This window comes from Microplitis mediator, chromosome 1 (assembly GCF_029852145.1).
Source record: "Microplitis mediator isolate UGA2020A chromosome 1, iyMicMedi2.1, whole genome shotgun sequence".
Classification (NCBI taxonomy): Eukaryota; Metazoa; Arthropoda; class Insecta; order Hymenoptera; family Braconidae; genus Microplitis; species Microplitis mediator.
In genome coordinates this window covers 24,253,138-24,266,331 of record NC_079969.1, presented here as the reverse complement: position 1 = coordinate 24,266,331, position 13,194 = coordinate 24,253,138, and the positions used below count along the sequence as shown (strand labels likewise).

Sequence of the window (13,194 nt, the reverse complement as noted above, 5' to 3'; positions counted from 1 at the left end):
GAAGCTGAAACAGACGTTCCAAATACATTCAAAAATTTTAGAATCTTTTCGGAACGAATTTTTTTTACACAGGATGCAATATATTTTTTTTTTTAATTTCTGTACGTGGAATTTTTTTACACCGATTTAACACCGCCAAATTACATCGCCTATACTGGTGTTATTCCATTTTAACACCGCGTGGTGTTAAATTGAGTCCATTTTTAATACCGATTTTTTTACGGTGTGAACTTTTTTGAAAATGAATACAAGATCAATTTAATGTTTGTTTATTTATTGAAAATAAAAAAGTGCAATTTTATAGGGTAATGGTCTAGAAGTGGGGCTCCACATATTTTTCAAACTTCCAAGTGCTTACACCTTAAATATCTATAATTAAACTTTTTCCACGTGTTCAGCTACACGGCGGATTAAATTTTCTGTATGTGTTTTTGTCTTTAAAACTAGAAATCTATCCGGACCTTGCAATCAAAGTGTACCAAATTTATCAAAATTCAAGACAATTTGTCTATCTTTGGATTTTTGCTTGATATAAACAGGAGCCCCGATCATAGACCATTACCTTTAATAGTGTGAAGTAAGTGTTTATTTTAATAAAAAAAAAAACTGATAGTATTATGTATTAAGTGTAGCGAGTCCTTGCACTCTCTAACACGTTGATCGGTGTGTTCATTACACTGTTAAAGACTGTAACACATCATCATAACGCGTCGGTTGATAACCTTCACTGATCGTTAGAGAATTTAACAACACACTGTATAACAAACCGTTCTAGTCCGTAGATTTATTTAATATGTCTCGATACACCGGATATTCATTTCTGATTAATTAGTCACGGGAGTTTCCGGCGTGTTAATTTACCATGTACTTGCTAAAAATTTCATTACCTTATTATACGGAAACTTTTTTACTTTTTTATTTAAATTTCATTTTATACTCCAATGAAAGCCATAGAGAAATTTTCACACAATAAAATAATTAATACCTTTTTATTTGTATTACATTAATATTTTCATTAACAAAAAATATTTCTGTACTTCTATGAGTCGACAGTTTTCTATATTTTTATTCATAAATTTTTTTTTAATAAAAAATAATAATAATAATAATAATAGTAATGAAAGATAGATGATACTTTGATGGATACTTTCACTTCACTAGTATTATTCTACAAAGCCCGCAAAAAATCTAGACTATTCTTTTCATGCCGACTGTCTCGAAAGTACACATCAACATGATAGTTATGTATAACTGCAGCATGTGTGGCAGTTATGACTCGAGAAAAAAAAATATAAATGTCGGTATTCTGTTTTGTCTGGCAGCAGATGGAATACGTTAGGTCATGGTACAGTTAATAATTTACTGTTAAATATCTACACTATTCTCTATTACCGGTCTTATACATAAATTATTATAACTGATGAATGAATGACAGTTTGTTGATATGGGAGGGAGGTAGTTAAGAAGTAGCTGAGATTATTATTATTTTTTTTCTTAACAAATTACTAAGCATCAAGATATCATCATTGAAACCCTTTGCGTGTTGGTCGTAATGATAGGCGGTTCATCCTACACTTAGTAATTTATGTTTTAATATGATGATATAATGGATAATGAGAAAATCTGTCAATTTAAATTAGTAGTATCTGAGGAAGCTACTTTATCATATTCTTTTTTTTTTTGTCTTTAATAAATAGTTTTATTGCATTCCTGTTGTATATTAATCAGAAATTATATTTTTACCCGTGTAAAAAAACTTTCGTGATGTTAACTTCCAAAATTGAGTCAATTCTGAACTTTGAGTCGATTATTTTTGAAATTTTAAAATAATTTTAAGTGTAAAAAATTTTCAAAGTATGGATTTTTTTTTTTTATTTTTGAAGCAAAAATGATTTGAATTGACAATTTTGTGAGTTCATAATTAGTAGCAATTTTCATTTTTTGAACTATTTTTGAATGAGAACGATAAGTGGAAAAAACTGACATTCTTAGAAAGTTCTAATAAAAGTCAAAAAATTTTCATAAATATTTTAAAATTAATTTTGAGTTTGGCTATCAGTAAAACCAAGAAGAGTGTATGGCTTGTAATTATATGGTTTGTTACTTCTATAAATTATTAGAATTTGGAAAACCTCTTTATCTACGTGAGCTATTCATTGATGATAATGATACAAGACGTTCTGTAAGACTAGCTATTAAAAAGAATGTAAATTTTGAAATTCCGTACTTTTCTACTGTGCTATATTATATGAGCAATCATTTGTTGGATAAATTATCCGTCTTTGGCAAAAGTTACCCTTAGATCTGATTCAATCAGGCAGTATTGAGATCTTTAAGAATAAGTTGTATGATTACCTACAAAATCTAGATTTTAATTAACAAAATTTGTAACGGTGTATCGTTGAACTTTACATCTCTCATTATTTATTGTATTTTTGTCTGGATGACTGATTTAAATTGATAGTATTATTGTTGTTTGATCACTTCAAATTTTTTCTACTGCTAAGATCATCTGTATGATTTCCCCTTGTCATTGTGCCTTGGCATGAAAATTTAATAAATAAGAAATAAAAAATAAAAAATTTTATTTTTTTGCCTCATGCCTGAATAATTCTGGTAAGAGCTGTAAATGTTCATAATTCCTAATTAATTCCTCTTTTTTTTAATGATCTTCAAACCCAAAAAATTGTCAAATCAAATTATTTTCGTTCGAAGCCTTCACCCGTTAAAAATTATTCTCTTTCTAATTTTTTTAAAGTTCCAGAAATTTTAAACTTAAAGTTCAAAATTGTCTCAATTTCGGAAGTTCGTTGTCATGAACATTTTGAAACGAATTTTTTTACGCGGGTAATATATTCAGAGACAATAAAAAGAAGTGTGAAAAACTTTCGACTAGTGTGGACTTTTCTTGGGGGTTTATATTTTTTTTTTAAATTTTTTAAACAAAAATTATTTGAATGGACAATTTTGTGAGTTCATAATAAATTCATAAATTAAATGAAATTAATGTATGATATTTTTTAAATTAAGTATTACGACACGAAATATTTTTTAAAAAATTAATTATGAGGAAAAGAAGTTAATGCGCCAGTTTTGTTGGTTTATTTAAACTCATTCAAGGTTTTAAGTCAATTATCACACATTACTTAACACAATATTTTAAATATTAACATACATATTTAGTATGAATATAATTATTTTTTTTTTAACAACTCAAGTTAATTTAGAAATATTTTTCTTAAAGTAATAAATTATTCAGTTTAATTAATTATTATAATTTTAGATTAGAAAATAAATTTTATGAAATTTAAATTCCATTTGAATTTTTTTATTTCAATTAAATAATAAATAAAGTTTGATAAATTAATAGGCAAAGATGAATTAAATATTAGCTCTTAAATTTAAAATAGTTGATAATAAACAAGATACCGCGTGTTAATGTCAAGAGGAAGATCGTGAAAGATTAGTGATTCATAACCGCTGTACGCAATTGCATCACAAGGTCATGCTTAATAGCATTTAGCAGGTGAATACCACAAATAATTATATTTAATAACGTACCAAGTGCTATTTAAATTATCTTCGGTTTTGTAGTTTATATTTTCTTTACATCTTTTCCGACATCCCAGATATGTATTTAAATTTATTTTTATTTTTTATCAAAATTATTGCTCGTAAAAAAAAAATTTTTATAAAAGATGTTCATTGAAAAAAATTTGGAAATTTAACGTAATAATAATTTTAAATATTTTGGACTTTTCAAAATTTAAATGTTTGATTTTAGTTGCATACTTTGTAAATAATATGATCCGGAAATTAGTAGACAGTTAACAATTTTCGGATTTTTTTTTCAAGTCAATTACAAAAAAATAAAAATATGCACATGTAGAAAATTTTAAAAACTATAGGTGCAATTTTTTAAAATTTTTATTTTTTTATAATTTGTCGTTTTTAAAAAAATTCAAAAATTGTTAGACGACGGCTAACTTGAGTATCATGTAAACAATCCAAAGTATACTCTCGATATATAAATCAGAGATGAATATGGGTTTTATTTCAATCCGGATTCACTCAGAGTACCGGAGTCTTAAAAATAAAATCACTCTACGTCTTCCATGTAGGGGGTAAACAGGGAGTTTTTTAGCGGAGTGATGTTGATGTTATATTAATCCGCATCCATTCTGATTCGGAATTTCAGTTCAAATAAATTTCTTTTGGAGTCAATTTCACTCCAAAGGAATTGAATAAATAAAAAATCATCCGCTCCGCATTCCAGATTTAATCCGCGTTTACTCCGAAAAGTTTTTGCAGTAAAATTTGAATGATATTTTCGAAATTAAAAATCTATTATTTTTTAACTTTAGTTTGGCGGTAAATAAAAAATTCAAAATGAATTTTTTGAATAAATACTAAATAGAAAAAATTTTAAGAAGTCAAAATATATTCAAATTTAATTATTACTTCTAATGTAGAAGGTTTTGATCTTTTATCTTCTTTCAAATTTTGAAGTTGATCGTGAACATTTTTGGAACGTTTTTTTTTTTTTTTACATGGATAAATCGGTTGAGGAAAAAAAAATTAAATTATTTGTTATGATAACTCGTAATTTTAATAATAAAAAAAAGCATGTGGAGACACAATTTTATTTGAATTGATATTAAAATACATATATTGCATTAAATAATGACCGTGAGTTTTGGCCTTGAACATCAAACGATGATGTCATTTGTATTGAGTTGAATTGCGAGTTTGTTCATAACACATACCGTAAAACTCGATTATTCACAAATATGCATACGTAGATATATATACTATACTATCTCTTAAGTATTCAAATGCAGACGATGCACTTTGATGAAAGTTAAATGCATAGTTTCCAGTTAATAAGATTTAATCGCAACATTCTTCTTCACGTTTGCTTTTCAATATAAATTTTACTTATTCATAGCTATTTTTTTTTAAACCTATGATATTATTATTATTTTTTTCAATAAATCTTGATTCTTTTGTGTACTGCTGGCACTGCTGTAATAAATAATTTACTTTCCTTTATCAGCAGAAAAATAAAGTAAAACTTAAAATTTACAGTTGCAATCATAAATCATTCAAAAGTTACGGATACTTTTGTGTATGAGCCATTGCATAATTTATACACCATAAGTGTTGTTGACACGTGTTTTTGTGGTTTATTATTATTCTTCTTCTTATTTTTTTTTATTTCTTCCGTAATGTCAAAAGTTTCTTAAAGTATCTTACCCATCGTAAATATTTTTACTACAGACGTAGGAGAAGGGAAGAGGGTAAAATTTGTTTACTAGTTCTACTTTTTTTAAGTGCCCTATAAGTATTCGGTATATATATAAATAAATATGACCCAGCTATTAAAAAAAAATAAATTTAATATGGGGCAAAATGGGCTTTGCTCCAAAAAATTAAACTTTAAATTTATTCTGAAAATTAAATATGTATTTAATTTTTTTCTCTCACTAAAAATAATTTTTTTTAAGTTCTGTATTTAATTTTAAATTTATTTATATACTTAAAAAAAAAACTTTTTCATGTTCTGTAATTAAGAAATGATATTTTGAAATAAATTGTACATGAACATAAAAAAAAAATTTCTTGCCTTTTTTGAAATTTTTGTTTTTAATTTATAGTGCAAAAAATTTCTTGGGAAACGTTAAATTTTTTGTTCCAAAAAATCCTTTTTTTTGTAGAATTATTCAGACGTCAATAGATAATTTTTCCAAAAAATTTAATTTATTAATAGAAAATGATTTTAAAAAATTTTTATTCAAATTTGATTAAAAATTTGTAAGGCTGATTTTTGATTAAAATTTTTTTACAAATTTTAGATGGTCCAAATTGCCCCGTGAGCTTCGTGTTGCCTCATAGTAATTTTTTTAAATTTTCATGTCTGCTATGTCCCGTTTGTTTCTGTATGCAATATAAAAATATGCGTAATTTTATTTTAAAAAATATAAAAAAAAATTATTGTTGTTGTTAAATGTTTTCAAGTATATTCAAATTGTGTTGCGTAGGAAATAATATTATTTTAAAAATATAATGATAATATAATCAGTTGCGAACGTGTGCTCAGTCTTGTATAAAATATTGCACTTGATTGTCATAAATGTCAGCCAAGGATAAACTACATTTGAATTATTAAACATTATTTCTTTTAAACAGATTTGTTGACACATCTTATATTTATTTAAAATTATATTCACATAATATATCAAATTATTTTATCTCTTAAACTGACATTTTTTCAATTCATGTATATTAAGTTTTCATAATTAATATTTGTTTTGTTTAATTGCTTAATAAAATTTGTCAGATTAGAAAATTTAAGTATTTTGAATTTTTTAGTTATTTACAAAATTTACGAGTTATTTAAATAAATAATTATTAATTATTCATTTATCTATCAGACTAGGTAGTGAGTTGTGATAAGAATTTTATAAATATCATGAAATTGAGTGATTTAATCTTCATAAAAGTTTAATTAAAGAGATTAAAAGACCTTTTGATCAACTAAAGTCAACTGGGTGTGGGTATTACTGTGTAAATAAAATTCGTTTCAAAAACATTCAAAAAAGTTCGACATCTGGACCTTCTAAACCTGAGACAGATTAGAACTTTTTTAATTTTCATGGTAAAAAAAAAGTTTTTAGTTATCTATGATTTTATATGAGCGAATTTTGAGTAAAAAAAGAACGACCCGTGTAAAAAAAATTATTAAAAAAAGGTTAAAAAAGTGTTGACTATTCTAAACTTCAAAACGTGACACAACGACGAACTTTTTTTAAACGATTTTCAAACTTTTAAAAATGCACAGAAAAAAACAATTGACTTCGCACTACAAATTAACATTTTTCAGTGCAAAATATGTTTTAAAAAAATGGATTTCGAACTATTTCTGACCATTTTTCGTTTTATCATACCTTAATAATATTAGGACGTTTATTGATTTTTCCCTTGAATTTTTAAAAGTTTAAAAAACGTTCAAAAAAAGTTTGTTGTTGTTTCACGTTTTGGAGTTTGAAATAGTCAACACTTTTTTAACCTTTTTTTACACGGGTGATTTTGAAAGATATTTCTTAAAACGTATTTTGACTTCATTTTACTCTGGTTTCGAAAAAGTTCAAAAACTTCTAATTTTGAACTTTTTATAATTTTTTTTTTATTCCTATGGGGATATTGGTTTGTAATGGGAACTTTTTCGGAACGAGGGTAAAATGTTGTAAAAATATCTTTGAAAAAAATCTGTCTTAAGTTTACAAGTTCCACATGTCGAACTTTTTTGGAATCTTTTTTTAAATTTTCTTTTTTGACTCAAACTTCGCTCATATAAAATCCTAGATAACTAAAAAATTTTTTTTTTCCATAAAAATTACAAAAGTTCTGAAAAATTTCACTCGAAATTCTAATCCATCCCAAGTTTAGAAGGTCTACATGTCGAACTTTTTTGTAATATTTGTTACACGTGTTATTGGAGTATGTAATTTTTTAAATGTTTAACACGTGAAAATAATTAGTAAAAATTAACATTTAAATTATTATTTATATCTACGAATTTCAAACGGTGTCTTATTGCTTTACTTTACAATAATTATTTTTGATTTTATAAGATTCTATAAATTACTATTCAAATTTATTGAATCGGTAGCTCTCACTTCCGGTACATTTCTCTCGCTGAAACAGCCGAGGTCTGTTTGGGCTAAAAAAAAATTCGTTAAGAGTTCTTTGACCTCGCAGACCTAATTAAATTTCGATATTATTATTATTTTAATTTATTTTTACAGAGCCCGAAAATTAACAATTTTATAAAAAAATTTAATAATTTAATTTCAATCAAGTGATTAAATTATTTCAGTTGCAAACATTAATTTTTTTTAAAATAAACAACTTTTAATTAAAATTTTTTTTATTAAAATGATAAAAAAATATTTATCGAATGTCAATAATCGAAATTAAATTTCAAACCTCAACTCTGTCCTTAACATTATCATATTTTTATCGATCTCTCCTGATTGTTATAAATAGATTCTATTATATTATTATATATATATCTATATATGATATCTATGAAAAACGGAAATAGGCAAGTCTTTTCTTTTGATGAATGAGTGACTGTTGGACTACTTTTTATTTTTTTTAAACTAAACAGATAAAAATCGGGAATACTGAGGTCATATATTTTTAATCGAAGCTAAAGTAAATAAAATAGTTATTGAATTACGACATAAAACCTTGGAGATGGTTCAAAGTTACTTCATATTACGGCATATGTGTTTATATTTAAAGAAAATCAATTTATCAAGAATTTCATAAATTTAATTGACTTTTTTCCCACATACTCGATATTGAAAAATTTATAAAAAAGTATTAAATTTTATTAATCCTTAATATATGTCTGCTTTTTATCGCATATATATGTGATGAAAAATTAATAGGGGACAATATAGATGAGTGTCTTGCATGACCTTCAGACAGAATAATTGTAGTAGGAGTGTGGAAAATCAAGTAAAAATTAAATGAGCAAATAAATAAATCTATATACATTAGACTGGGCCAAAAAAATCGACTATTTTTTTTTTTGATACTGTGAAAATATTATTCCTGATGACAAAAAAAAAATTATTGTGCAAGTTTGAGCCCTTAATATTGATATTAAGAGGTGTATCGTTACAACTTTTAGTTTTTTGACAGAAATTTCATTTTTTACCCAAAACTCGTAAATCATCTATCTAAAAAATTTGAGCAATGTACACTCTTGAAGGAAATTGAATTCCCTACAAAAAATCTCTCTTAGTAAATTGACGTAAAACGAGCCGTTTCCCTGTAACCGTGCCTTAAACATTGATTTGTTTTTTAAATTGTTTGTTTCTATTTTGGATTTTTTATAACTACTAGAAATATTAAAATTTTTTTTAGTCAAAATACATATTTTCGAAGGAAATTTAATGCTCTACAAAAAAGGTCACCTAACATTTTTTGCTAAATTTACTCCTTCGAAAGTTATTCAAGGTTGAAGTTGAGTCAAAACGACTTTAATAACCTGAATAACTTTCGAAGGAGTGAATTTAGCAAAAAATGTTAAGACATCTTTTTTGTAGAGCATTAAATTTCCTTCGAGAATATGTATCTTGACTAAAAAAAATTTTAATATTTCTAGTAGTTATAAAAAATCCAAAATAGAAACAAACAATTTAAAAAACAAATCAATGTTTAAGGCACGGTTACAGGGAAACCGCTCGTTTTACGTCAATTTACTAAGAGAGATTTTTTGTAGGGAATTCAATTTCCTTTAAGAATGTACATTGCTCAAATTTTTTAGATAGATGATTTACGAGTTTTGGGTAAAAAACGAAATTTCTGTCAAAAAACTAAGTCGTAACGATACACCTCTTAATATCAATATTAAGGGCTCAAACTTGCATAATAATTTTTTTTTGTCATCAGGAATAATATTTTCACAGTATCGAAAAAAAAATAGTCAATTTTTTTGGCCCAGTCTATTATACATAAATAGAGTTAAATTGAATCCTGGTATCCTGTTGAAAATAAAATGACAAATGGAAAATACTCTCTCTATGTTACATTGAAACAATAGGCACGAATTATTACTATATACTTGTTTACAGTGTACTCTATACTCATGAAATAGAAGAATAATATGAAACATTATTCCTCGTCATACATAGACTAAGCTTACATATTCTCTGTGTTGGATTATTACTCACCCACTTTCATATTTATTAGCAAGCAAGCGCCTTGTCACCCGAGAAAAGGAGCATCAAACCACCCACTCATTTGCATAAAGTAGCTCTCTTATATATATATAAAATATATATACCGCCTTTACGCATAAGTTCTCATCATATTAACCTTCAATTTATATATATATATAACACAGCACCTCTTTGTATTAAATAAAAAATTACCATGAAAGGAAATAAAAAAACGTTTACACAAAATTTAATAATGAAAAAATAAAAATGTTTTTTGTTATTTTTCAGGTCAATATTAGTGGCCTAATTAAAATAATCAGCAGCAGTAATGCCAACTTATCACAATGCGGGTGCTAGTTACCCAAACTTATCAGCACTAGCTCGTCAGGGTAAAATTGATGGTAACCAGAATCACCATCATCACACAATACCTTCAAATGTAACGGCTCATTCTTTTTTGCAAAACGCACTCCAATCGATGCAATCGATCCAATCAATTCATCACTCCATTCCATCAATCCCATCCAATTACAGTGGGGCAAATATGCTGCCACATCCAGTCTCACCAATAATGACAACAACACACCCCAGTAGTATTGTAACAACTCAAAATGTTGTTGTACCTCCAACCACTCACATGAGTAATTCCGTACCATCTTCTCCGGTTATCCTTACTCCTAATAATTCAACTATAAATCCAACAAGTAACAATGCCTTATCAATGAGCACGAGACATGAAGTTAAACTTAATGCTATGCCGTAAGTTCATATTTTTATTGTTTTGCATTTTATATCCCACACCGAGAAAAAAAAATACTATTTTCCAAACAAAAATTTCTTGGTTCAAGAAATCCGTTCAAAATATTTATTTTATTATTATTAATTATCAATTTCTTGAGAAAAGAGCATCAAATTTATTTTTGTTATTATATGAATGTGAAATTATATTATGAATAAACAAAAGAATAGCTTTACTTGAATTAAATAAAAATTATTTCCTTCAATTCTACAAATTCTTGAGACAAAATTATATATTCTTGAAAATTATCAAGAATATATGTTCTTGTATCAAGTAAATGTTCTTAATAAAAGTATTTTTTTCTCAGTGCAGTACCCGATCACTCATATATTTGTATATTTATATTTATTAAATTTAGTAAATATAAATATATAAATACATAGAGTGATCGAGAACTAGTTCCTTGATCGGGTACTAGGTCTTTTAATTTATGTTACAATAAAATATATAGGGGAGAGAAGGGGGGTTGAGGCGGATAGAGTACTCCTCAAAATAATTGAGGATTATTTTGAATTTTGTATGTTAAACTTTTTCAAAAATCGAGTGTCAGTCGAAAAATATTCATGACTTTTGTTTCATGAGAAAATCTATAATTTTTTTTTCCTTTGTATCAAATAATTATGTAAAATGTAATTTTTCTTTATGTAAATGTAAAGTAAAAGCCCCTATACCCGCTCAGTACCATTAGTCGCTCACTTTAACTGTTTAAGGCGTTTTTTTATAATTTTTATAAAAAAAAATTGCAACTAAAAATATTATTATGATAAATAATTATTTGTGAATCTCAATATATTAAAATATGATGTATCAAATTATTTTATAATAGATTATAAATTTAAATTAAATGACTGTTTTCAAAATCGCGCTCAGCCGGGCATTTTTACTTTAACGTTCATTCGTTAAATTAAATTTGTTTACGTCAAATTTTTTAAGAATTGTTATAACTATATCTTATTAAATACATTTTTAAAATTCATGAAATTTTATATTATGAAAGAATAAAGTAGTATAATTTATAAATTATTTGTCTAAATAAATAAACTTATCATAGTTTAAATGATATTGTCTTTGAGCGACTATAGGGCCATGTGTTGGTCGAGTAATGGTACATCACAACTTTTAGTGAGCGATTATGGGTACACTCAAGGAGCTTATTTAAAAAATTAGTAATAATTAATTATCAAGATTATTCTTCAAACTTAAATTTTATTCTAATACTCGAAACTTCAAAAAATAACTAAAAAAAAAAATATGGTTTTTTATTTTATTTATTAATTTATATTGAGTGATTTAATCTCACTCCAATGAAAAGTGAGCGAGTATAGAAGCTTTTACCTTGGCAAGAAAATTTATTTAATATCCAAACTTTTTTTCTCACTTTTTTTAGGCGATACCCATTTTTCCCGCCAAAAATGAAAATTTTTTTTTTTAACCGCGATTGAAATTTTTTCTATTTACTCTGAATATCATTAAAAAAAAAGAAAAAAGATTTCAAGTATTTGAGTCCCCAAAATAGAATTTGAATAAAATAAAAAATAATAAAAAATTCTTTCTTAGAAATTTAATTGTCCAAATTAATTATAATTACATTAATTAAATAAATTGTTTTTAATTGAGTAAAAAAAAATGTCAAATATTTTAATTGTTGGTTTAATAATTACATAAATATATATAATTAATTGCAGATGGTTTCATGGAAAAATTTCACGAGAAACAGCAGAAAGTTTGCTGCGACCTCGTGAAGATGGTCTGTTTCTAGTCAGAGAGTCGACAAATTTCCCCGGTGATTATACACTGTGTGTATCCTACGCTGGACGAGTACAACATTACCGTGTTAAATATAAAAATAATCATTTGACAATTGACGACGAGGTATTTTTCGAAAATTTAGCCCTGCTTGTTGAGCATTACGAGGAGGATGCCGATGGCCTGTGTACACAACTGACAAAGCCGTTGCCAAAGCAAGGCAAGCAAGATTTTTGCGTCGATCCGAAGGCCTTCGTTGAGGCCGGATGGGTGATACAAACTCACGAGCTTGAATTGCGGGAGTGCATTGGCAAAGGTGAATTTGGCGACGTACTGCTGGGCGTTTATCGCGGCGAACGTGTCGCCGTTAAAATGTTGAAAGACAACAGCGAAGCTGCACAAAGATTTTTAGCTGAGGCTAGTTTGATGACTTCACTTATTCACGATAATTTGGTTAAATTACTTGGCCTCGTATTTAACAATCAACATATGTACCTGGTTACTGAATATATGAGTAAGGGATCACTCGTCGATTATTTAAGATCGAGAGGACGGTTGCACGTTACCAAAAAAGATCAAATTAATTTTGCTTTGTAAGTAAATTTTAATATTTTTACTTACAGTCGACCCGTCATAAGCCTGGTCTAGGGGACAGGCGAAATTTTTATTGAAATTTCAGTCTCTCCACTACCGCGCGTTTAGTTTTCTTCTCGACTACTCGTTATAAGCCTGTTTTATTTAATATCATTTTAAATGTCATATTTACGTTTTGTTACATACGTCAGTATCCCGATTTTTCTAGTGCTTATGGCGCTAAAATAAATACTTATCTTTTTACACAAATAATAATTGTACTAGAAAAAATTATAATGACAACGGTATTAATTACAGTAATAATAATAATAATTGTTA

The 13,194-nt window shown here is 26.6% G+C and overlaps 1 protein-coding gene across 2 annotated transcripts in view; it reads left to right on the top strand.

The window, feature by feature from the left end:
- Nucleotides 1-13,194, top strand: part of LOC130678210 (tyrosine-protein kinase CSK) — a 24,456-nt gene that overhangs the window by 7,713 nt on the left and 3,549 nt on the right. For both annotated transcript variants that reach the window (XM_057485290.1, XM_057485289.1), the window contains exons 3-4: nt 10,026-10,496; nt 12,222-12,875. In XM_057485290.1, the coding sequence (XP_057341273.1) occupies nt 10,066-10,496; nt 12,222-12,875 (1,085 nt within the window). In that variant the 5' untranslated portion in view covers nt 10,026-10,065. The remainder of the gene's footprint in view (nt 1-10,025; nt 10,497-12,221; nt 12,876-13,194) is intronic.